The sequence below is a fragment of the Coregonus lavaretus genome (genome assembly GCF_964263955.1).
Source record: "Coregonus lavaretus genome assembly, chromosome: 29".
NCBI classification, from domain to species: Eukaryota; Metazoa; Chordata; class Actinopteri; order Salmoniformes; family Salmonidae; genus Coregonus; species Coregonus lavaretus.
This window is the reverse complement of record NC_140016.1, coordinates 314,872-341,697: the sequence shown is the minus strand read 5'-3', so window position 1 is coordinate 341,697 and position 26,826 is coordinate 314,872. Positions and strand designations below refer to the sequence as shown.

Here is a 26,826-nt window from a genome sequence, read left to right as displayed (position 1 = left end):
CTCGGCATCCATTGCCTGTGTCCCAAATTACACCCTATTCCCTAGTGCACCAGAGCCCTATGGGCCTGGTCAAAAGTAGTACACTATGTAGGGAATAGGGTTCCATATGGGATGCAGCCCTGGTGTCCTGACACAGCAGACAGAGCATGACTACCTTCTCACATCTCAAAGGAATGCTTTACCGCTGACATCACTGGGAAAAAAATAAAACACAACTCCGCCATTGAGGTCCAGCCCTATAACCTAGACCCCAGCCCTATAACCAATGTTCCCTCAAAAATAATTCAGCACTGAGCAAATTTCAGGTCTGCTGAGCGCTGACTTGAATGTTGTGAAGATTCTGTGCAACTTCCAGCGCGCGTTTACTGTGAGCACTGAGACTGTACCCGCTTTAAGTTACAGTTTTAACAGCGGCCAAGTAGGCTACTGTGGCTATTTGATCATAATGTAGGCCTACTAGAGTGGCCTACCATCAAAAACAATAGAGAAAATGCATCCCATAACATTTTAACATGGAAATAGCTGTTCAACCATTCAGCCTACAGTAGCAGCCAATGTGTGGTGTTCAATGTAGGCCTATATTCCTTGAGACTCCTTCAGACAAGGAGGTGACTGAAAATATTGTTGTTGTTGGATGCAAGAAACCACTTTACCAAATAAAATTCATTATTATTCCTATACCATTATTACAGACAATCAGACAAATTATGATACCCTCTGCCTATTGGCTACTTAGCTTATTCAAGCCTGTCTCAAAATACAACACTGCCCCTTTAAGAAAAAAAAAAAAAAAAAAGTTATTTACCTGACTCACCTTTTCAAAGATGTCTAGAAATGCACACGTTTTGTGCTCTTGTAGGAAGCAACCACTCCCCCATTGTTGACTACAAATTAAGTATAACTGGGCTACAGTGTTTCCTCAGGAAAAATGTACCCCAAGTCACCCTACATTTGACAGGTGTTACATTTATCCCCAATCTCCCCCTATGCACTCACTGAGTTGCTGAGCGGTAACGTGCTTAACCATGCTTCTGCTAAAAACCCCGGGTTTAAAATGGCGCAGTTCACACATATATTTAGGAGTCGAGAAATAAATAAAGTAGGAATGGAAAGCTGGGATCCCCCTCTGTTTAACGAAAGCCATTACAACTGCTGTTTTTCCCCGCGATTGCAAGGATTGTTGTGCATTGACTGCTTGTCAGAATGCATGTTTCTCTCCACTTATAACATGAATGCACCACGAGAGGAATATTTATCTCGCATAGAACACAACAACAAGCCGACTAGGTAAATAGATCAACTATTCTACTATGGGGTTGTTCGATTTTTCTAGTAATTATTTGTATTTTTTTGCAGAGGAAAAGTACATGTGGAATATTCTAGCGCCTTTTTTTTTTCTTTTTTCTTTTTTCGTGACTGCAATGATTTTGCCGTGGCATAGCACCACAGCAAAATGAGTGCAGCGGAAACACTGCTGGGCTAATAACTCACTAACTAGCAAAGGGATATGAACGAAATGTGCACACGTGGCTACTAAGGCACTGCATCGCAGTGCTAACTGTGCCACTAGAGATCCTGGTTCGAATCCAGACTCTGTCGCAGCCGGCCGTGACCGGGAAACTCATGGGCGGCGCACAATTGGCCCAGCGTCGTCCAGGGTAGGGGAGGGAATGGCCGGCAGGGATGTAGCTCAGTTGATAGAGCATGGCGTTTGCAACGCCAGGGTTGTGGTTTCGTTTCCCACGGGGGGCCAGTATAAAAAAATATGTATTCACTAACTGTAAGTCGCTCTGGATAAGAGCGTCTGCTAAATGACTAAAATGTAAATGTAAATGTACATGCAGCTCTCGCTTTGATCTCAAAACAAACGCATCTACTCACAACCGCTCATGCTGTAAACACAGTCCAGTTCAAAGTAAATGGTACAGATCCATATATGGCAATGGTCTATTTGCATATACTGTGGGCCTATGGCAGCTCTGATTTGTTTATGCCACACAGGTCTGTGTAGAGTACGGGCTGAGTCGTGCCTGTCAATGCAATAGAATCCTACTCCGATGGATTCTGCCTACAACAAAATCTCTTGGATAGTTTGTTTTGTTTCGGTATGTTGCATTGAAAGTGGCTAATATTGCGTTGATTCGATCACAGTTGCCACAGTAAAGGGAAACGTTGGTAGTGTTAACAGGGAAAACTCTAGAACAGTGGCCACCAACATTTTCTGAGGCAAGATCACTTTCTGAGTCAAAAAGCAAGCAGAGATCTACCACTCAGATTTAAATAAATAAATAATAATAATAATAATAATAATAATAATAATAATAAAAACATTACTTAAACGTAAGCCTAGGCAACATGAACCTATTAAAAACAGTACTGTAGCAATGAGGTTTGTGCAGTAAGCTATAGGCCAAATACATTAGCACTGCATATTGTCTTTGCTTGAATTGCCCTGCCAATGCATTGTTGTTCGGGCCATTAAAAAAAAAAATATATATTTCTAAATTTGAGGTAGGCTATACGATCACACCAGTAATAGATCCATTGCTGTGTTACTTGTGAAAAACAGCTGAGCATTTTAAATAATTTGCTTTTTATTTTTATTTTACTGGGCTGACGGTGGCTGCATCTGATGGTCAGTCTTAGAGGAGGGAGGGAGCAGCAGACTGGGTGGTTCACCTCTCAACAGCCCTCCGCCCTCCCTTTCCTTCGCCTCTCAGCATCCCTCCGCCCTCCCTTTCCTTCGCCTCTCAGCATCCCTCCGCCCTCCCTTTCCTTCGCCTCTCACCCTCCGCCCTCCCTTTCCTCCACTGCCTCTCACCCTCCGCCCTCCCTTTCCTTCGCCTCTCACCCTCCGCCCTCCCTTTCCTTCGCCTCTCACCCTCCGCCCTCCCTTTCCTTCGCCTCTCACCCTCCGCCCTCCCTTTCCTTCGCCTCTCAGCATCCCTCCGCCCTCCCTTTCCTTCGCCTCTCAGCATCCCTCCGCCCTCCCTTTCCTTCGCCTCTCACCCTCCGCCCTCCCTTTCCTCCACTGCCTCTCACCCTCCGCCCTCCCTTTCCTTCGCCTCTCACCCTCCGCCCTCCCTTTCCTTCGCCTCTCACCCTCCGCCCTCCCTTTCCTTCGCCTCTCACCCTCCGCCCTCCCTTTCCTTCGCCTCAACATCCCTCCGCCCTCCCTTTCCTTCGCCTCAACATCCCTCCGCCCTCCCTTTCCTTCGCCTCTCACCCTCCGCCCTCCCTTTCCTTCGCCTCTCACCCTCCGCCCTCCCTTTCCTTCGCCTCTCACCCTCCGCCCTCCCTTTCCTTCGCCTCAACATCCCTCCGCCCTCCCTTTCCTTCGCCTCTCAGCATCCCTCCGCCCTCCCTTTCCTTCGCCTCTCAGCATCCCTCCGCCCTCCCTTTCCTTCGCCTCTCACCCTCCGCCCTCCCTTTCCTTCGCCTCTCACCCTCCGCCCTCCCTTTCCTTCGCCTCTCACCCTCCGCCCTCCCTTTCCTTCGCCTCTCACCCTCCGCCCTCCCTTTCCTTCGCCTCTCACCCTCCGCCCTCCCTTTCCTTCGCCTCTCACCCTCCGCCCTCCCTTTCCTTCGCCTCTCAGCAGCCCTCCGCCCTCCCTTTCCTTCGCCTCTCACCAGCCCTCCGCCCTCCCTTTCCTTCGCCTCTCAGCAGCCCTCCGCTCTCCCTTTCCTTCGCCTCTCAGCAGCCCTCCGCTCTCCCTTTCCTTCGCCTCTCACCCTCCGCCCTCCCTTTCCTTCGCCTCTCACCCTCCGCCCTCCCTTTCCTTCGCCTCTCACCCTCCGCCCTCCCTTTCCTTCGCCTCTCAGCAGCCCTCCGCCCTCCCTTTCCTTCGCCTCTCACCAGCCCTCCGCCCTCCCTTTCCTTCGCCTCTCAGCAGCCCTCCGCTCTCCCTTTCCTTCGCCTCTCACCCTCCGCCCTCCCTTTCCTTCGCCTCTCAACATCACTCCGCTCTCCCTTTCCTTCGCCTCTCAGCAGCCCTCCGCCCTCCCTTTCCTTCGCCTCTCAGCATCCCTCCGCCCTCCCTTTCCTTCGCCTCTCAGCAGCCCTCCGCTCTCCCTTTCCTTCCACTGACACTGACCACAAAGGGACACCGTCTTCCAGCTGATGGGGGAAACTCCAGTCACATCGCATTATTTCTGCCTCATGCACAAATTCATGTTGTTACTCCTATGAACAGAGAAAGTGAAATATTCCTCGATATAAAAAAAAAAAGACCCAAGCAGCTAATAATAAAAACAACTCAAGCAATAGATCCACTTTCCTACTCATTCATTACTGCTGCAGTGGAAATAAGAAGAACACTCATTTAATGGCTTATAAAAGTGTTGAATACAAAGTGTTGACAGTGCTGAGTAAGAACTTTAACATGAACTCACTCATAAAAACAGCAACTCTTTGCTGTATTCATTGACAGTCAAATCAAATCAAATTTGATTTGTCACGTGCCGAATACAACAGTTTAGACCTTACCGTGAAATGCTTACTTACAAGCCCTTAACCAACAATGCAGTTCAAGAAATAGAGTTAAGAAACTATTTACTAAATTAACTAAAGTAAAAAATTGAATAAAAAGTAACGCAATAAAATAACAGTAACGAGGCTATATACAGGGGGTACCGGTACTGAGTCAATGTGCGGGGGTAGAGGTTAGTCGAGGTAATTTGTACATGTAGGTAGGGGTAAAGTGACTATGCATAGATAATAAACAGTGAGTAGCAGCAGTGTAAAAACAAGGGGATGGGGGGGGGGGGGGTCAATGTAAATAGTCCGGGTGGCCATTTTGATTAATTGTTCAGCGGTCTTATGGCTTGGGGGTAGAAGCTGTTAAGGAGCCTTTTGGTCCTAGACTTGGTGCTCTGGTAACGCTTGCTGTGTGGTAGCAGAGAGAACAGTCTATGACTAGGGTGGCTGGAGTCTTTGACAATTTTTTGGGCCTTCCTCTGACACCGCCTGGTATAGAGGTCCTGGATGGCAGGAAGCTTGGCCCCAGTGATGTACTGGGCCGTACGCACTACCCTCTGTAGCGCCTTACGGTCAGATGCCGAGCAGTTGCCATACCAGGCGGTGATGCAACCAGTCAGGATGCTCTCGATGGTGCAGCTGGATAACATTTTGAGGATCTGGGGACCCATGCCACATCTTTTCAGTCTCCTGAGGGGGAAAAAGCGTTGTCGTGCCCTCGTCACGACTTTCTTTGTGTGTTTGGACCGTGATAGTTTGTTGGTGATGTGGACACCAAGGAACTTGAAACTCTCAACCCACTCCACTACAGCCCCGTCGATGTGAATGGGGGCATGTTCGGCCCTCCTTTTCCTGTAGTCCACGATCAGCTCCTTTGTCTTGGTCACGTTGATGTAGAGGTTGTTATCCTGGCACCACACGGCCAGGTCTCTGACCTCCTCCCTATAGGCTGTCTCATCGTTGTCGGTGATCAGGCCTACCACTGTTGTGTCGTCAGCAAACTTAATGATGGTGTTGGAGTCGTGCCTGGCCATGCAGTCATGGGTGAACAGGGAGTACAGGAGGGGACTAAGCACGCACCCCTGAGGGGCCCCAGTGTTGAGGATCAGCGTGGCGGATGTGTTGTTGCCTACCCTTACCACCTGGGGGCGGCCCGTCAGGAAGTCCAGGATCCAGTTGCAGAGGGAGGTGTTTAGTCCCAGGGTCCTTAGCTTAGTTATGAGCTTTGTGGGCACTATGGTGTTGAACACTGAGCTGTAGTCAATGAACAGCATTCTCACATAGGTGTTCCTTTTGTCCAGGTGGGAAAGTGCAGTGTGGAGTGCGATTTGAGATTGCATCATCTGTGGATCCGTTGGGGTGGTATGCGAATTGGAGTTGGTCTAGGGTTTCCGGGATGATTGTGTTGTGAGCCATGATCAGCCTTTCAAAGCACTTCATGACTACCAACGTGAATGATACAGGGCGGTAATCATTTAGGCAGGTTACCTTCGCTTTCTTGGGCACAGGGACTATGGTGGTTTGCTTGAAACATGTAGGTATTACAGACTCTGTCAGGGAGAGGTTGAAAATGTCAGTGAAGACCCTTGCCAGTTGGTCCGCACCTGCTCTGAGTACACGTCCTGGTAATCCGTCTGGCCCCGCGGCCTTGTGAATGTTGACCTGTTTTAAAGGTCTTGCTCACATTGACAACGGAGAGCGTGATCACACAGTCGTCCCGAACAGCTGGTGCTCTCATGCATGCTTCAGTGTTGCTTGCCTCGAAGCGAGCATAAAAGGCATTTAGCCCGTCTGGTAGGCTCGCGTCACTGGGCAGCTCGCGGCTGGGCTTCCCTTTGTAGTCCGTAATAGTTTGCAATCCCTGCAACATCCGACGAGTGTCAGAGCCGTTGTCTCTGACTAGTCAAGGTTTTGAAATCTCACAGTATCAACTTTGCTGTAGCTTTCTTTTATTCCTGCTACGTTACTGCAGACACGGTCATCTGAGCCATCCGATTGGCCAGCGGTAGGCCCATTGTGCACTTGATTTGCTTTCTGGGCCCGCCGGGAAGGCAGAGTTTGTACCTTCAGACAGATGAAATGGTTCAAAATGGCAACAGTTCACCTATCCGGTGTATTTTGTACTACAATTGTACCTATCGGGTGCATCGACCGCCAATAAAACAAAATAGGAACACAAGTCTTTATCGTTGGGTTTTTTACAGAAATGTTTGGCGATCGACTAGGAATGTCTTGGAGATCGACCAGTCGATCGTGATCGACCGGTTGATGACCACTGCTCTAGAAAGTTGAGTGAAATTCTATCTCGTGCTTCTCCCTGTGGGCTGATATTTCTGCACTGTGCGGCAGTCTCGGGTTACTGCTTAGATTGAACAGCCCCATACCCACGCCCAGTCCCACACTCAGCCCTATACTCAAGCCCCAGTCTCATTTTTAAGGCTACATATATTAATATGGGCTATTTTCAGCCATTTCCTGGGTAGCTTCTCAGGGATACAGCACGTCTTGTTCTTCATTGTAATCAGAGGGCTGATATAAATACTATGCATGTCAGTCTCTCTTGGCTAAGAGTTGAGGAGAGACTGACTGCATCACTTCTTCTTTTTATAAGAAACATTAATGTGTTGAATCCCAAATGGTTTGCATAGTCAACTTACACACAGCTCTGACACACACACACACACACACACACACTCTTACCCCACCAGATATGCCACCAGGGGTCTTTTCACAGTCCCCAAATCCAGAACAAATTTAAGAAAACGTAAAGTATTATATACAGCCATTATTGCATGGAACTCCGTTCCATCTCATATTGCTCAAATGAACAGCAAACCTGGTTTTAAAAAACAGATAAAGCAACACATCACGGCAAAATGCCTCTCCCCCTTTTTACCTAGATATTTTGTGTGTATGTATTGATATGTAGGCTATGTGTGCCGTTTTTAGTTCTATCCTTGAGCTATTCTTGTCTATTAATGTTCTGTATTATGTCATGTTTTGTGTGGACCCCAGGAAGAGTAGCTGCTGTTTCGCTACAGCTAATGGGCACCCTATACCCCAGGCCCCAGCCCTATACCCCAGGCCCCAGCCCTATACCCCAGAGCCCAGCCCTATACCCCAGGGCCCAGCCCTATACCCCAGGGCCCAGCCGTATACCCCAGAGCCCAGCCCTATACCCCAGGGCCCAGCCCCAGCCCTATGCCCCAGGGCCCAGCCCTATACCCCAGGGCCCAGCCCCAGCCCTATACCCCAGGGCCCAGCCCCAGCCCTATGCCCCAGGGCCCATCCCTATGCCCCAGGGCCCAGCCCTATACCCCAGAGCCCAGCCCTATACCCCAGGGCCCAGCCCTATGCCCCAGGGCCCAGCCCTATGCCCCAGGGCCCAGCCCTATACCCCAGAGCCCAGCCCTATACCCCAGGGCCCAGCCCTATGCCCCAGCCCTATGCCCTATACCACAGCACTATACCCCAGGGCCCAGCCCCAGCCCTATACCCCAGGGCCCAGTTTTATACCCCAGGGCCCAGCCCTATACCCCAGGGCCCAGCCCTATACCCCAGGGCCCAGCCCTATACCCCAGCCCTATGCCCTATACCACAGCCCTATGCCCCATGGCCCAGCCCTATACCCCAGCCCTGCCATCAGAAGCCTCTATCTTGTCTTTTAAATCTGGGGGTTTTGTGGAGCCGTAAACATAGTGATTGCTTAGCTTTGGGCCCCGCGGAGCCACAGAGGGCGAGACGTCTGGTTGCTATCTCAGTGCACATTTCACAGTGCTGAAATCAAACGCGTATGGAATCAGGAAATTACACGTCACGCTAATAAGCAGGCGGGGAGATTTGGCGACCGGTTCCAGAGCTGGATGTGTTGTCATCAGGGGTGTGTCAGTATTGCAGCTGGATGTGTTATCATCAGGGGTGTGTCAGTATTGCAGCTAGATGTGTTATCATCAGGGGTGTGTCAGTATTGCAGCTGGATGTGTTATCATCAGGGTGTGTCAGTATTGCAGCTAGATGTGTTATCATCAGGGGTGTGTCAGTATTGCAGCTAGATGTGTTATCATCAGGGGTGTGTCAGTATTGCAGCTGGATGTGTTATCATCAGGGGTGTGTCAGTATTGCAGCTAGATGTGTTATCATCAGGGGTGTGTCAGTATTGCAGCTAGATGTGTTATCATCAGGGGTGTGTCAGTATTGCAGCTGGATGTGTTATCATCAGGGGTGTGTCAGTATTGCAGCTAGATGTGTTATCATCAGGAGTGTGTCAGTATTGCAGCTGGATGTGTTATCATCAGGGGTGTGTCAGTATTGCAGCTAGATGTGTTATCATCAGGGGTGTGTCAGTATTGCAGCTGGATGTGTTATCATCAGGGGTGTGTCAGTATTGCAGCTAGATGTGTTATCATCAGGGGTGTGTCAGTATTGCAGCTGGATCTGTTATCATCAGGGGTGTGTCAGTATTGCAGCTAGATGTGTTATCATCAGGGGTGTGTCAGTATTGCAGCTAGATGTGTTATCATCAGGGGTGTGTCAGTATTGCAGCTGGATGTGTTATCATCAGGGGTGTGTCAGTATTGCAGCTAGATGTGTTATCAGGGGTGTGTCAGTATTGCAGCTAGATGTGTTATCATCAGGGGTGTGTCAGTATTGCAGCTAGATGTGTTATCATCAGGAGTGTGTCAGTATTGCAGCTAGATGTGTTATCAGGGGTGTGTCAGTATTGCAGCTAGATGTGTTATCAGGGGTGTGTCAGTATTGCAGCTAGATGTGTTATCAGGGGTGTGTCAGTATTGCAGCTAGATGTGTTATCAGGGGTGTGTCAGTATTGCAGCTAGATGTGTTATCAGGGGTGTGTCAGTATTGCAGCTAGATGTGTTATCAGGGGTGTGTCAGTATTGCAGCTAGATGTGTTATCAGGGGTGTGTCAGTATTGCAGCTAGATGTGTTATCAGGGGTGTGTCAGTATTGCAGCTAGATGTGTTATCAGGGGTGTGTCAGTATTGCAGCTAGATGTGTTATCAGGGGTGTGTCAGTATTGCAGCTAGATGTGTTATCAGGGGTGTGTCAGTATTGCAGCTAGATGTGTTATCATCAGGGGTGTGTCAGTATTGCAGCTGGATGTGTTATCATCAGGGGTGTGTCAGTATTGCAGCTAGATGTGTTATCATCAGGGGTGTGTCAGTATTGCAGCTAGATGTGTTATCAGGGGTGTGTCAGTATTGCAGCTGGATGTGTTATCATCAGGGGTGTGTCAGTATTGCAGCTAGATGTGTTATCATCAGGGGTGTGTCAGTATTGCAGCTGGATGTGTTATCATCAGGGGTGTGTCAGTATTGCAGCTAGATGTGTTATCATCAGGGGTGTGTCAGTATTGCAGCTAGATGTGTTATCATCAGGGTGTGTCAGTATTGCAGCTAGATGTGTTATCATCAGGGTGTGTCAGTATTGCAGCTAGATGTGTTATCATCAGGGTGTGTCAGTATTGCAGCTAGATGTGTTATCATCAGGGGTGTGTCAGTATTGCAGCTGGATGTGTTATCATCAGGGGTGTGTCAGTATTGCAGCTAGATGTGTTATCAGGGGTGTGTCAGTATTGCAGCTGGATGTGTTATCATCAGGGGTGTGTCAGTATTGCAGCTAGATGTGTTATCAGGGGTGTGTCAGTATTGCAGCTGGATGTGTTATCATCAGGGGTGTGTCAGTATTGCAGCTAGATGTGTTATCATCAGGGTGTGTCAGTATTGCAGCTAGATGTGTTATCATCAGGGTGTGTCAGTATTGCAGCTAGATGTGTTATCAGGGGTGTGTCAGTATTGCAGCTAGATGTGTTATCATCAGGGGTGTGTCAGTATTGCAGCTAGATGTGTTATCATCAGGGGTGTGTCAGTATTGCAGCTAGATGTGTTATCATCAGGGTGTGTCAGTATTGCAGCTAGATGTGTTATCATCAGGGTGTGTCAGTATTGCAGCTAGATGTGTTATCAGGGGTGTGTCAGTATTGCAGCTAGATGTGTTATCATCAGGGGTGTGTCAGTATTGCAGCTAGATGTGTTATCATCAGGGTGTGTCAGTATTGCAGCTAGATGTGTTATCATCAGGGTGTGTCAGTATTGCAGCTAGATGTGTTATCAGGGGTGTGTCAGTATTGCAGCTTGATGTGTTATCATCAGGGGTGTGTCAGTATTGCAGCTAGATGTGTTATCATCAGGGTGTGTCAGTATTGCAGCTAGATGTGTTATCATCAGGGTGTGTCAGTATTGCAGCTAGATGTGTTATCATCAGGGGTGTGTCAGTATTGCAGCTAGATGTGTTATCATCAGGGTGTGTCAGTATTGCAGCTAGATGTGTTATCATCAGGGTGTGTCAGTATTGCAGCTAGATGTGTTATCATCAGGGGTGTGTCAGTATTGCAGCTAGATGTGTTATCATCAGGGGTGTGTCAGTATTGCAGCTAGATGTGTTATCATCAGGGGTGTGTCAGTATTGCAGCTAGATGTGTTATCATCAGGGGTGTGTCAGTATTGCAGCTAGATGTGTTACCATCAGGGGTGTGTCAGTATTGCAGCTAGATGTGTTATCAGGGGTGTGTCAGTATTGCAGCTGGATGTCATCATCATGGAGGCTGTTCTCTGCCAGGGTACAGTTTTGCTGTGGGTGTGTTCTGTTCACTGCTCGTCTAGACACACTCTCTCTCTCACACACACACACACACACACACACACACACACACACACACACACACACACACACACACACACACACACAAAGGACTTGTCATGTGGGTGGATTAATAATTCAAGGCTGACTGATACATTGCCTGAGGAAGGAAGGATAAACTACTATACTAGTTTTAGCTGGTTAAATGTGAATGGCTTGTGTCATCACTAACACTCGTAACAGGGCTGGTTAACCTTCAGTTACCTTGACTTACTGCTAGGCGTTCTTAATGTGATTGATACTGGACCATACAAAAGCAGGCTCTGTTATAAAGGAAAGCTGTTTTAGCTGGTTAATGAATAGGTTAAAGGCTGTTTTAGCTGGTTAATGAATAGGTTAAAGGCTGTTTTAGCTGGTTAATGAATAGGTTAAAGGCTGTTAGCTGGTTAATGAATAGGTTAAAGGCTGTTTTAGCTGGTTAATGAATAGGTTAAAGGCTGTTTTAGCTGGTTAATGAATAGGTTAAAGGCTCTTTTAGCTGGTTAATGAATAGGTTAAAGGCTGTTTTAGCTGGTTAATGAATAGGTTAAAGGCTCTGTTATAGCTGGTTAATGAATAGGTTAAAGGCTGTTTTAGCTGGTTAATGAATAGGTTAAAGGCTGTTTTAGCTGGTTAATGAATAGGTTAAAGGCTCTTTTAGCTGGTTAATGAATAGCTTAAAGGCTTTTTTAGCTGTTTTAATGTGAATGACTTGTGTTCAGAGTTACTATCAAAACTCACATCACATTTGATTTGTCACATAATTCGTAAACAAACAAGTGTAAATTAACAGTGAAGTGCTTACATACGGGTCCTTCCCAACAACGCAGAGAGAAAAAATGACAATAAGAAGAACTGTTTTACTTTGAGTTAATGCTGGGTGTTCTCAGTGATCGGTACTGGCCAAGGAAAGGTTCTAAATAAAAGGCAACGTCAGCTGGTTAAACCTTGAATGCGTCATGTTGTTATGATCACTTAACATGGCTGTTTTTTTTTTTACCTTGACTTACTGCTAGGAGCCGACACTGTGGTGAGTTACGTCTAGCAGCAGGCTTTGTTATAAAGGAGTGGTTCATGTGAATGACTTGTGTAGTGAATCACTTATCAGAACTATATTTACCTTGAGTTAGTGCTACAGTAAGTATCTGTTGGTGGATACTGCAGCTCTGTAGCTGGCCAGCGGGTTCTACTTTCCATTTCTCAGAGGGATATTTATGGTCTTCCATCAGCTGTGCTCTGAGTGATGTAAGGAGAAGCTGGCTAGCTGTGTGTCTTCCAGTTCAGCCCTGAACAACCTGGACTCGGGGATAGACGTGACATCGTAAACGTAAATCCTGGGGTCACTCTATTTCGTATGATGTGTTACGAATTACAATTCGTATGATCCGCTATATAGAAAGTACACTACAAAGGCGACTAGTATGTGGACACCCCTTCAACTTAGTGGATTCGGTTATTTCAGCCACACCCCGTTGCTGACAGGTGTATAAAATAGAAAACACAGCCATGCAATCTCCATAGACAAACACTGGCAGTAGAATGGCCTTACTGAAGAGGTCAGTGACTTTCAACGTGGAACCGTCACAGGATGCCACCTTTCCAACAAGTCAGTTCGTCTCATTTTTGCCCGGCTAGAGCTGCCCCGGTCAATTGTTATTGTGAAGTGGAAACGTCTAGGAGCAACGACGGCTCAGCCGTGAAGTGATAGGCCACAAGCTCACATAATGGGACCGGCAAGTGTGTAGCACGTAAAAATCGTCTGTTCTCAGTTGCAACACTCACTATAGAGTTCCAAACTGCCTCTGGAAGCAACGTCAGCACAATAACTGTTTGTCGGGAGCTTCATGAAATGGGTTTCCATGGCCGAGCAGCCACACACAAGCCTAAGATCACCCTGCGCAATGCCAATCGTCGGCTGGAGTGGTGTAAAGCTCGCCGCCATTGGACGCGTTCTCTGGAGTGATGAATCACACTTCACCATCTGGCAGTCCGACTAACTAATCTGGGTTTGTCGGATGCCAGGAGAACGCTACCTTCCCCAATGTATAGTGCCAACTGTAAAGTTTGGTGGAGGAGGAATAATGGTCTGGGGCTGTTTTTCATGGTTCGGGCTAGCCCCTTAGTTCCAGTGAAGGGAAATCTTAATGCTATAGCATACAATGACATTCTAGACGATTCTGTGCTTCCAACTTTGTGGCAATACAGTTTGGGGAAGGCTCTTTCCTGTTTAAGCATGACAATGCCCCCGTGCACAAAGCCAGGTCCATACAGAAATGGTTTGTCGAGATCGGTGTGGAAGAACCTGACTGGCCTGCACAGAGCCCTGACCTCAACCCCATCGAACACCTTTTGGGAGGAATTGGAACGCCGACTGCGAGCCAGGCCTAATCTCCCAACATCAGTGCCTGACCTCACTAGTAACTCTTGTGGCTGAATGGAAGCAAGTTCCCGCAGCAATGTTCCAACATCTAGTGGAAAGCCTTCCCAGAAGAGTGGAGGCTGTTATAGCAGCAATTGCAATTCGTACAATATGTTCGGAATTTGCAAAACATATATGTTGCGAGTTCTAATTGTTTTGTGGCTAACATTAGCTAGGCTAGGGGTTAAGGTTAGGAGTTAGTTTTTGGGTTAGGGGAAGGGTTAGCTAACATGCTAAGTAGTTGCAAAGTAGCTAAAAAGTAGAAAGTAGTTGCAAAGTTGTCCTTGATGAGATTCGAACCTTTGTGTTGCATAAAGTTCGCATTATACACCCACCCATCCTACCACCCTATGTTCGTTTTTGCCTGCGTTATGTAACTGTACCAAACGTAACATATCATACTAATCCCCGGGCGCCGATGACTTGGATGTCGATTTAAGGCAGCCCCCCCCACACCTCTCTGATTCAGAGGGGTTGGGTTAAATGCGGAATACACATTTCAGTTGAATGCATTCAGTTGTACAACTGACTAGGTATCTCCCTTTTCCCTAATTGGAATGTCGCGACTTTACGTTTACAATATTACGTCTAGTCTATGAGACCAGGCTGCCCTGATAAGGTGAAATAGGAAAAGGTAACGTTTGCAGCGAGGTAACAGGGAGGTAACCATCAGTATAGGGCTGGGCTATGGGGCTCATTGTCAGTTTAATGAAATGTGTATAGAGAGGAAGGCCCCCGGTAGGGACAGGTGAGAGGTGTGTTCAGAACACTGGTAGGCCTCTCCTTTAAAATACTATAGTTCATACCAACACCTCACAGAGCAAGCCGTTTAACTTCATATCATTTATATAGCTGTCTACTGTAATTTCTCAGAAACAGATGACACTAAAGAGAAATCAGAAATGATCTAGGTTGACTTTTGTTGATCAGAATGAATCATGTATTTTATAAATGGTTTCACTGAGATCAGAATGAATCATGTATTTTCTAAATGGTTTCACTGAGAACAGAATGAATAATGTATTTTATAAATGGTTTCACTGAGATCAGAATGAATCATGTATTTTATAAATGGTTTCACTGAGAACAGAATGAATCATGTATTTTATAAATGGTTTCACTGAGATCAGAATTAATCATGTATTTTATAAATGGCTTCACTGAGATCAGAATGAATCATGTATTTTCTAAATGGTTTCACTGAGAACAGAATGAATAATGTATTTTATAAATTGTTTCACTGATGTACAATGTTTTAATAGAAAACGTAACGATACACCATCATTCTCTTGCTGATAATATGCAGCTGTTTCTAACCCCTTTGTGCACGTAACGAAAGTGCCCAAAAAGTTTAAAGCCGTTTTTATTATATATGAGACCATGTGATCTCATTCGTGTGTGTGTGTGTGTGTGTGTGTGTGTGTGTGTGTGTGTGTGGTATGATTTAATGTGTACTGGGGTATGTTGTCTACACTCCTAGTCTCATTCCTTCCCAGTATTGACTAACTGTGTAGGGGTGTAGTGTTTCCTCCCCCCCCCTCCCTTCTCTCATCAAAAGGCCTGAGCACAGCACTGTCCTACGGCAGAGTCCCAAACGGCACCCTATTACCTATACCGTGCACTAGTTTTGACCAGGACCCGTAGGGAATTTGGAACGCAGACGTGTACCGCCTTCCTTCTCAAGTAGAGGAACAGCTGTGATCTAAACCTGAGACACCGACACAGGTGCCTGTGTCCATCACTGGCCTGGCCACACACACACGCACACACACACACACACACACACACACACACACACACGCACACACACATGCACCTACTCTGCTGCCTCTACCTCACTCTCTGCTTGACTCATTCTTACTAATCCTGCTGTATCTCTCTCTCCATCTCACCTTCCCTCTGTTTTAACCTGTCACTGCTGGTTTCTATTATAATCTGCTCTGCTAGGCCTTACTGTCTCACTTTGTGCGTCTCAAACGGCACCTTATTCACTATATAGTGCACTTTGTTTGACCAGAGCCCTATGTGGATAGGGTGCCATTTGGGAAACACCCACTTACACTGCTGTAGCAGGCCTGGCAGGGTAGGGACTGAGTGCGCGTGTGGTACGAGGTTCCCATATGCAGCCTGTTCCCTACTGAGTGTGATGATGCGGCTGTAGCTCATGTCTGATGTCATCTACGGTAACAGATGAGTCGTGCTGCTAGCTGATGTCATCTACGGTAACAGATGAGTCGTGCTGCTAGCTAATGTCATCTACGGTAACAGATGAGTCGTGCTGCTAGCTAATGTCATCTACGGTAACAGATGAGTCGTGCTGCTAGCTAATGTCATCTACGGTAACAGATGAGTCGTGCTGCTAGCTAATGTCATCTACGGTAACAGATGAGTCGTGCTGCTAGCTAATGTCATCTACGGTAACAGATGAGTCGTGCTGCTAGCTAATGTCATCTACGGTAAATGATACAGCCTCAGCATGGAACACATCTGGTTTAGTGTATAGATGGTCACCCAGCCTCTCTCTGCATCCCAAATGGCACCCTATTCGGGCCCATAGAACTCTGGTCAAAAGTAGTGCACTATGTAGGGAATAGGGTGACATTTGGGGCGAAGCCGCTCTCTGTAGTGTCCTGTCGTGAGTTAACTTCACTTCAAAGTTTTGGTCCACATCTGTAGTGGATCACAAGAAGTGATGTCATAGTGCTAATCAGAAACTCTTACCCCTGCCCTCATTGTGGTGGGGTGAACTGACTGACTGGCTGCACACACACACACACACACACACACACACACACACACACACACACACACACACACACACACACACACACACACACACACACACACACACACACACACACACACAGAACTTGTCAGACAAAGAGCCCTTAGGTTTCCTCTACAGGTCATTAGCCGGTGATAACAGACCCAAACATGAATGTTGACTTTGTATGTATATTTAGTCAATACACTAGTTGACAGTGTTAAAAGGCACTCTGGGGTTCGCTAGCTAGTGGTAAGAGCAAGACGGGACACATCTCTGTTTACCTGTTGATTGATGTGCACATACTAGGCCCTAGAATGTTTCACTGTGCACTTTCATCTCTCTGATCCAAGTCATATTCTTAACCAATATGTTCCCTTTGACTAGATATCCTCCTGTTCTTCCCTTTAGAGCAGCCCTGCTACTGACTAGATATCCTCCTGTTCTTCCCTTTAGATCAGCCCTGCTACTGACTAGATATCCTCCTGTTCTTCCCTTTAGATCAGCCCTGCTACTGACTAGATATCCTCCTGTTCTTCCCTTTAGATCAGCCCTGCTGCTGACTAGATATCCTCCTGTTCTTCCCTTTAGAGCAGCCCTGCTACTGACTAGATATCCTCCTGTTCTTCCCTTTAGATCAGCCCTGCTACTGACTAGATATCCTCCTGTTCTTCCCTTTAGATCAGCTACTGACTAGATATCCTCCTGTTCTTCCCTTTAGATCAGCCCTGCTACTGACTAGATATCCTCCTGTTCTTCCCTTTAGATCAGCCCTGCTGCTGACTAGATGTCCTCCTGTTCTTCCCTTTAGAGCAGCCCTGCTACTGACTAGATATCCTCCTGTTCTTCCCTTTAGATCAGCCCTGCTACTGACTAGATATCCTCCTGTTCTTCCCTTTAGACCTGCTACTGACTAGATATCCTCCTGTTCTTCCCTTTAGATCAGCCCTGCTACTGACTAGATATCCTCCTGTTCTTCCCTTTAGATCAGCCCTGCTACTGACTAGATATCCTCCTGTTCTTCCCTTTAGATCAGCCCTGCTACTGACTAGATGTCCTCCTGTTCTTCCCTTTAGATCAGCCCTGCTACTGACTAGATATCCTCCTGTTCTTCCCTTTAGATCAGCCCTGCTACTGACTAGATATCCTCCTGTTCTTCCCTTTAGATCAGCCCTGCTACTGACTAGATATCCTCCTGTTCTTCCCTTTAGATCAGCCCTGCTACTGACTAGATATCCTCCTGTTCTTCCCTTTAGATCAGCCCTGCTACTGACTAGATATCCTCCTGTTCTTCCCTTTAGATCAGCCCTGCTACTGACTAGATATCCTCCTGTTCTTCCCTTTAGATCAGCCCTGCTACTGACTAGATACCCTCCTGTTCTTCCCTTTAGATCAGCCCTGCTACTGACTAGATATCCTCCTGTTCTTCCCTTTAGAGCAGCCCTGCTACTGACTAGATATCCTCCTGTTCTTCCCTTTAGATCAGCCCTGCTACTGACTAGATATCCTCCTGTTCTTCCCTTTAGATCAGCCCTGCTACTGACTAGATATCCTCCTGTTCTTCCCTTTAGATCAGCCCTGCTACTGACTAGATATCCTCCTGTTCTTCCCTTTAGATCAGCCCTGCTACTGACTAGATATCCTCCTGTTCTTCCCTTTAGAGCAGCCCTGCTACTGACTAGATATCCTCCTGTTCTTCCCTTTAGATCAGCCCTGCTACTGACTAGATATCCTCCTGTTCTTCCCTTTAGACCTGCTACTGACTAGATATCCTCCTGTTCTTCCCTTTAGATCAGCCCTGCTACTGACTAGATATCCTCCTGTTCTTCCCTTTAGATCAGCCCTGCTACTGACTAGATATCCTCCTGTTCTTCCCTTTAGATCAGCCCTGCTACTGACTAGATATCCTCCTGTTCTTCCCTTTAGATCAGCCCTGCTACTGACTAGATATCCTCCTGTTCTTCCCTTTAGATCAGCCCTGCTACTGACTAGATATCCTCCTGTTCTTCCCTTTAGATCAGCCCTGCTACTGACTAGATATCCTCCTGTTCTTCCCTTTAGATCATCTACTGACTAGATATCCTCCTGTTCTTCCCTACTGACTAGATATCCTCCTGTTCTTCCCTTTAGATCATCTACTGACTAGATATCCTCCTGTTCTTCCCTACTGACTAGATATCCTCCTGTTCTTCCCTTTAGATAAGCCCTGCTACTGACTAGATGTCCTCCTGTTCTTCCCTTTAGATCAGCCCTGCTACTGACTAGATATCCTCCTGTTCTTCCCTTTAGACCTGCTACTGACTAGATATCCTCCTGTTCTTCCCTTTAGATCAGCCCTGCTACTGACTAGATGTCCTCCTGTTCTTCCCTTTAGATCAGCCCTGCTACTGACTAGATGTCCTCCTGTTCTTCCCTTTAGATCAGCCCTGCTACTGACTAGATGTCCTCCTGTTCTTCCCTTTAGATCAGCCCTGCTACTGACTAGATGTCCTCCTGTTCTTCCCTTTAGATCAGCCCTGCTACTGACTAGATATCCTCCTGTTCTTCCCTTTAGATCAGCCCTGCTACTGACTAGATGTCCTCCTGTTCTTCCCTTTAGATCAGCCCTGCTACTGACTAGATATCCTCCTGTTCTTCCCTTTAGATCAGCCCTGCTACTGACTAGATATCCTCCTGTTCTTCCCTTTAGATCAGCCCTGCTACTGACTAGATATCCTCCTGTTCTTCCCTTTAGATCAGCCCTGCTACTGACTAGATATCCTCCTGTTCTTCCCTTTAGATCAGCCCTGCTACTGACTAGATGTCCTCCTGTTCTTCCCTTTAGATCAGCCCTGCTACTGACTAGATATCCTCCTGTTCTTCCCTTTAGATCAGCCCTGCTACTGACTAGATGTCCTCCTGTTCTTCCCTTTAGATCAGCCCTGCTACTGACTAGATGTCCTCCTGTTCTTCCCTTTAGATCAGCCCTGCTACTGACTAGATATCCTCCTGTTCTTCCCTTTAGAGCAGCCCTGCTACTGACTAGATGTCCTCCTGTTCTTCCCTTTAGATCAGCCCTGCTACTGACTAGATATCCTCCTGTTCTTCCCTTTAGATCAGCCCTGCTACTGACTAGATGTCCTCCTGTTCTTCCCTTTAGAGCAGCCCTGCTACTGACTAGATGTCCTCCTGTTCTTCCCTTTAGATCAGCCCTGCTACTGACTAGATATCCTCCTGTTCTTCCCTTTAGATCAGCCCTGCTACTGACTAGATATCCTCCTGTTCTTCCCTTTAGATCAGCCCTGCTACTGACTAGATATCCTCCTGTTCTTCCCTTTAGATCAGCCCTGCTACTGACTAGATATCCTCCTGTTCTTCCCTTTAGATCAGCCCTGCTACTGACTAGATATCCTCCTGTTCTTCCCTTTAGATCAGCCCTGCTACTGACTAGATATCCTCCTGTTCTTCCCTTTAGATCAGCTACTGACTAGATATCCTCCTGTTCTTCCCTTTAGATCAGCCCTGCTACTGACTAGATATCCTCCTGTTCTTCCCTTTAGATCAGCTACTGACTAGATATCCTCCTGTTCTTCCCTTTAGATCAGCCCTGCTACTGACTAGATATCCTCCTGTTCTTCCCTTTAGATCAGCTACTGACTAGATATCCTCCTGTTCTTCCCTTTAGATCAGCCCTGCTACTGACTAGATATCCTCCTGTTCTTCCCTTTAGATCAGCTACTGACTAGATATCCTCCTGTTCTTCCCTTTAGATCAGCCCTGCTACTGACTAGATATCCTCCTGTTCTTCCCTTTAGATCAGCTACTGACTAGATATCCTCCTGTTCTTCCCTTTAGATCAGCCCTGCTACTGACTAGATATCCTCCTGTTCTTCCCTTTAGATCAGCCCTGCTACTGACTAGATATCCTCCTGTTCTTCCCTTTAGATCAGCCCTGCTACTGACTAGATATCCTCCTGTTCTTCCCTTTAGATCAGCCCTGCTACTGACTAGATATCCTCCTGTTCTTCCCTTTAGATCAGCCCTGCTACTGACTAGATATCCTCCTGTTCTTCCCTTTAGATCAGCCCTGCTACTGACTAGATATCCTCCTGTTCTTCCCTTTAGATCAGCCCTGCTACTGACTAGATATCCTCCTGTTCTTCCCTTTAGATCAGCCCTGCTACTGACTAGATATCCTCCTGTTCTTCCCTTTAGATCAGCCCTGCTACTGACTAGATATCCTCCTGTTCTTCCCTTTAGATCAGCCCTGCTACTGACTAGATATCCTCCTGTTCTTCCCTTTAGATCAGCCCTGCTACTGACTAGATATCCTCCTGTTCTTCCCTTTAGATCAGCTACTGACTAGATATCCTCCTGTTCTTCCCTTTAGATCAGCCCTGCTACTGACTAGATATCCTCCTGTTCTTCCCTTTAGATCAGCTACTGACTAGATATCCTCCTGTTCTTCCCTTTAGATCAGCCCTGCTACTGACTAGATATCCTCCTGTTCTTCCCTTTAGATCAGCTACTGACTAGATATCCTCCTGTTCTTCCCTTTAGATCAGCCCTGCTACTGACTAGATATCCTCCTGTTCTTCCCTTTAGATCAGCCCTGCTACTGACTAGATATCCTCCTGTTCTTCCCTTTAGATCAGCCCTGCTACTGACTAGATATCCTCCTGTTCTTCCCTTTAGATCAGCCCTGCTACTGACTAGATATCCTCCTGTTCTTCCCTTTAGATCAGCCCTGCTACTGACTAGATATCCTCCTGTTCTTCCCTTTAGATCAGCCCTGCTACTGACTAGATATCCTCCTGTTCTTCCCTTTAGATCAGCCCTGCTACTGACTAGATATCCTCCTGTTCTTCCCTTTAGATCAGCCCTGCTACTGACTAGATATCCTCCTGTTCTTCCCTTTAGATCAGCCCTGCTACTGACTAGATATCCTCCTGTTCTTCCCTTTAGATCAGCCCTGCTACTGACTAGATATCCTCCTGTTCTTCCCTTTAGATCAGCTACTGACTAGATATCCTCCTGTTCTTCCCTTTAGATCAGCCTACTGACTAGATATCCTCCTGTTCTTCCCTTTAGATCAGCCCTGCTACTGACTAGATATCCTCCTGTTCTTCCCTTTAGATCAGCTACTGACTAGATATCCTCCTGTTCTTCCCTTTAGATCAGCCCTGCTACTGACTAGATATCCTCCTGTTCTTCCCTTTAGATCAGCCCTGCTACTGACTAGATATCCTCCTGTTCTTCCCTTTAGATCAGCCCTGCTACTGACTAGATATCCTCCTGTTCTTCCCTTTAGATCAGCCCTGCTACTGACTAGATATCCTCCTGTTCTTCCCTTTAGATCAGCCCTGCTACTGACTAGATATCCTCCTGTTCTTCCCTTTAGATCAGCCCTGCTACTGACTAGATATCCTCCTGTTCTTCCCTTTAGATCAGCCCTGCTACTGACTAGATATCCTCCTGTTCTTCCCTTTAGATCAGCCCTGCTACTGACTAGATATCCTCCTGTTCTTCCCTTTAGATCAGCCCTGCTACTGACTAGATATCCTCCTGTTCTTCCCTTTAGATCAGCCCTGCTACTGACTAGATATCCTCCTGTTCTTCCCTTTAGATCAGCTACTGACTAGATATCCTCCTGTTCTTCCCTTTAGATCAGCCCTGCTACTGACTAGATATCCTCCTGTTCTTCCCTTTAGATCAGCTACTGACTAGATATCCTCCTGTTCTTCCCTTTAGATCAGCCCTGCTACTGACTAGATATCCTCCTGTTCTTCCCTTTAGATCAGCTACTGACTAGATATCCTCCTGTTCTTCCCTTTAGATCAGCCCTGCTACTGACTAGATATCCTCCTGTTCTTCCCTTTAGATCAGCTACTGACTAGATATCCTCCTGTTCTTCCCTTTAGATCAGCCCTGCTACTGACTAGATATCCTCCTGTTCTTCCCTTTAGATCAGCTACTGACTAGATATCCTCCTGTTCTTCCCTTTAGATCAGCCCTGCTACTGACTAGATATCCTCCTGTTCTTCCCTTTAGATCAGCCCTGCTACTGACTAGATATCCTCCTGTTCTTCCCTTTAGATCAGCCCTGCTACTGACTAGATATCCTCCTGTTCTTCCCTTTAGATCAGCCCTGCTACTGACTAGATATCCTCCTGTTCTTCCCTTTAGATCAGCCCTGCTACTGACTAGATATCCTCCTGTTCTTCCCTTTAGATCAGCCCTGCTACTGACTAGATATCCTCCTGTTCTTCCCTTTAGATCAGCCCTGCTACTGACTAGATATCCTCCTGTTCTTCCCTTTAGATCAGCCCTGCTACTGACTAGATATCCTCCTGTTCTTCCCTTTAGATCAGCCCTGCTACTGACTAGATATCCTCCTGTTCTTCCCTTTAGATCAGCCCTGCTACTGACTAGATATCCTCCTGTTCTTCCCTTTAGATCAGCCCTGCTACTGACTAGATATCCTCCTGTTCTTCCCTTTAGATCAGCCCTGCTACTGACTAGATATCCTCCTGTTCTTCCCTTTAGATCAGCCCTGCTACTGACTAGATATCCTCCTGTTCTTCCCTTTAGATCAGCCCTGCTACTGACTAGATATCCTCCTGTTCTTCCCTTTAGATCAGCCCTGCTACTGACTAGATATCCTCCTGTTCTTCCCTTTAGATCAGCCCTGCTACTGACTAGATATCCTCCTGTTCTTCCCTTTAGATCAGCCCTGCTACTGACTAGATATCCTCCTGTTCTTCCCTTTAGATCAGCCCTGCTACTGACTAGATATCCTCCTGTTCTTCCCTTTAGAGCAGCCCTGCTACTGACTAGATATCCTCCTGTTCTTCCCTTTAGATCAGCCCTGCTACTGACTAGATATCCTCCTGTTCTTCCCTTTAGATCAGCCCTGCTACTGACTAGATATCCTCCTGTTCTTCCCTTTAGATCAGCCCTGCTACTGACTAGATATCCTCCTGTTCTTCCCTTTAGATCAGCCCTGCTACTGACTAGATATCCTCCTGTTCTTCCCTTTAGATCAGCCCTGCTACTGACTAGATATCCTCCTGTTCTTCCCTTTAGATCAGCCCTGCTACTGACTAGATATCCTCCTGTTCTTCCCTTTAGAGCAGCCCTGCTACTGACTAGATATCCTCCTGTTCTTCCCTTTAGATCAGCCCTGCTACTGACTAGATATCCTCCTGTTCTTCCCTTTAGACCAGCCCTGCTACTGACTAGATATCCTCCTGTTCTTCCCTTTAGATCAGCCCTGCTACTGACTAGATATCCTCCTGTTCTTCCCTTTAGATCAGCCCTGCTACTGACTAGATATCCTCCTGTTCTTCCCTTTAGAGCAGCCCTGCTACTGACTAGATATCCTCCTGTTCTTCCCTTTAGATCAGCCCTGCTACTGACTAGATATCCTCCTGTTCTTCCTTTTAGATCAGCCCTGCTACTGACTAGATATCCTCCTGTTCTTCCCTTTAGATCAGCCCTGCTACTGATTAGATATCCTCCTGTTCTTCCCTTTAGATCAGCCCTGCTACTGACTAGATATCCTCCTGTTCTTCCCTTTAGAGCAGCCCTGCTACTGACTAGATATCCTCCTGTTCTTCCCTTTAGATCATCTACTGACTAGATATCCTCCTGTTCTTCCCTTTAGATCAGCCCTGCTACTGACTAGATATCCTCCTGTTCTTCCCTTTAGAGCAGCCCTGCTACTGACTAGATATCCTCCTGTTCTTCCCTTTAGATCATCTACTGACTAGATATCCTCCTGTTCTTCCCTTTAGATCAGCCCTGCTACTGACTAGATATCCTCCTGTTCTTCCCTTTAGATCATCTACTGACTAGATATCCTCCTGTTCTTCCCTTTAGATCAGCCCTGCTACTGACTAGATATCCTCCTGTTCTTCCCTTTAGATCAGCCCTGCTACTGACTCAATAACATGTATTCCTTTGTTATGTATCAGTTATAGTAGTTTAGCCTCAGAAAAATACCATTTACATGCATGTCTTGGAACCATATTTGAATAAGCACAGTATCGTTTATAGCAGATTTAGATTTTTGTTCCTTTTAACCCTGAAAATATTCAGAGACTCAGAGAGGAAATAGTAGATGATTATTGTATTTCACACGTACTCATGCAGGTAAATTGTTGGGTGAAACTGAAAGGCTGAAGAATGTTCAGTGGGATTTCACGGGTAATGGTCACGTGTGTTTGTGTCGGGTGACCGGCATTAATAGACCAAGGTCATATTTCTGTATGAGTGAACCTGTCCTGTGCTGCTGCTGTAAGAAAATAAAGTGGAATCTGAAGGTTGAGAACAACAACCCCCCCCCCCCCTCTCTCTCTCTCTCTACAGCTGACCCCCGGGGGTAAGGCCGTGCAGGCCGGTGTGGGCGTGGGAGATTGGGTGGTGTCCATCGGGGAGACCAACGCAGAAGACATGACCCATGTGGAGGCACAGAACAAGATCAGAGCAGCAGAGGAGTCGCTCACCCTCACCCTCAGCAAGTAAGATATTATTACCATACTATACTCACCCTCAGCAAGTAAGATACTATAACCATACTATACTCACCCTCAGCAAGTAAGATATTATAACCATACTATACTCACCCTCAGCAAGTAATATACTATAACCATACTATACTCACCCTCAGCAAGTAAGATATTATAACCATACTATACTCACCCTCAGCAAGTAATATACTACAACCATACTATACTCACCCTCAGCAAGTAAGATATTATAACCATACTATACTCACCCTCAGCAAGTAAGATATTATAACCATACTATACTCACCCTCAGCAAGTAATATACTATAACCATACTATACTCACCCTCAGCAAGTAAGATATTATAACCATACTATACTCACCCTCAGCAAGTAAGATATTATAACCATACTATACTCACCCTCAGCAAGTAAGATATTATAACCATACTATACTCACCCTCAGCAAGTAAGATATTATAACCATACTATACTCACCTTCAGCAAGTAAGATACTATAACCATACTATACTCACCCTCAGCAAGTAAGATATTATAACCATACTATACTCACCCTCAGCAAGTAAGATATTATAACCATACTATACTCACCCTCAGCAAGTAAGATACTATAACCATACTATACTCACCCTCAGCAAGTAAGATATTATAACCATACTATACTCACCCTCAGCAAGTAAGATATTATAACCATACTATACTCACCCTCAGCAAGTAAGATACTATAACCATACTATACTCACCCTCAGCAAGTAAGATACTATAACCATACTATACTCACCCTCAGCAAGTAAGATACTATAACCATACTATACTCACCCTCAGCAAGTAAGATACTATAACCATACTATACTCACCCTCAGCAAGTAAGATATTATAACCATACTATACTCACCCTCAGCAAGTAAGATACAGTGGGGAAAAAAGTATTTAGGCAGCCACCAATTGTGCAAGTTCTCCCACTTAAAAAGATGAGAGAGGCCTGTAATTTTCATCATAGGTACACGTCAACTATGACAGACAAATTCAGAAAATAAATTCCAGAAAATCACATTGTAGGATTTTTAATGAATTTATTTGCAAATTATGGTGGAAAATAAGTATTTGGTCAATAACAAAAGTTTCTCAATACTTTGTTATATACCCTTTGTTGGCAATGACGTCACGTCTGGCACTGCAGGATTTGAGTCCCTAGCGGCGTAGTGTGTTACTGATGGTAGGCTTTGTTACTTTGGTCCCAGCTCTCTGCAGGTCATTCACTAGGTCCCCCCGTGTGGTTCTGGGATTTTTGCTCACCGTTCTTGTGATCATTTTGACCCCACGGGGTGAGATCTTGCGTGGAGCCCCAGATCGAGGGAGATTATCAGTGAACTATCCAGAGAACACACCTGATAGCTACAGAGGCATATGGTAGTTACTCCTCCTAGAAACTCCCTACTGAATAAACATCTTACGTCAAGCCAACAGCTAATTTATAAAATAAAAAATTAAAGACGTGGTCATTTATTTAAATTTTTTTATAGATCTATAACTCCTATGATATATAGATATCGTAATATATAGATATATGGATAGGTAGGTAGGTAGGTAGGTAGGTAGGTAGTACTGTTAGTGAGGGTGTCTGAACTGTAGATAGTCCACTTAGTTATTGCATGTCAACAGGCTAGCAGTTGACGTCTAATACATCCAATGAACAAGCTGTTGATGAGTCTGAACACAGTCCTGAGTCCCTACTACAGCCAGTATCTAAATAAAGTCAGTTAGTTAGTTAGCACACAGTCTGACTGGCCTAAAGTAGGGTACTATATAGGGAAAGGGTGCCATTTTGGACGCAGTCAAAACAAACTGAGTTATATAATGTGAGGTGTGTGACCTTAGAAATATGGCTAACTGATACGATGCCCTGGCTGAGACCGTCAAGAAGGTTTAGAGTGACATTAAACTATTTAGCTTTCCATTCT

At 46.2% G+C, this 26,826-nt stretch overlaps 1 protein-coding gene across 1 annotated transcript in view; it reads left to right on the top strand.

The window, feature by feature from the left end:
• The window catches only part of LOC311105248 (PDZ and LIM domain protein 7-like), a 109,770-nt gene that overhangs the window by 18,562 nt on the left and 64,382 nt on the right, over window positions 1-26,826 (top strand). Inside the window, exon 3 of the mRNA XM_084147334.1 lies at window positions 24,706-24,857. Coding sequence (XP_084003460.1) covers window positions 24,706-24,857 — 152 coding nt within the window. The remainder of the gene's footprint in view (window positions 1-24,705; window positions 24,858-26,826) is intronic.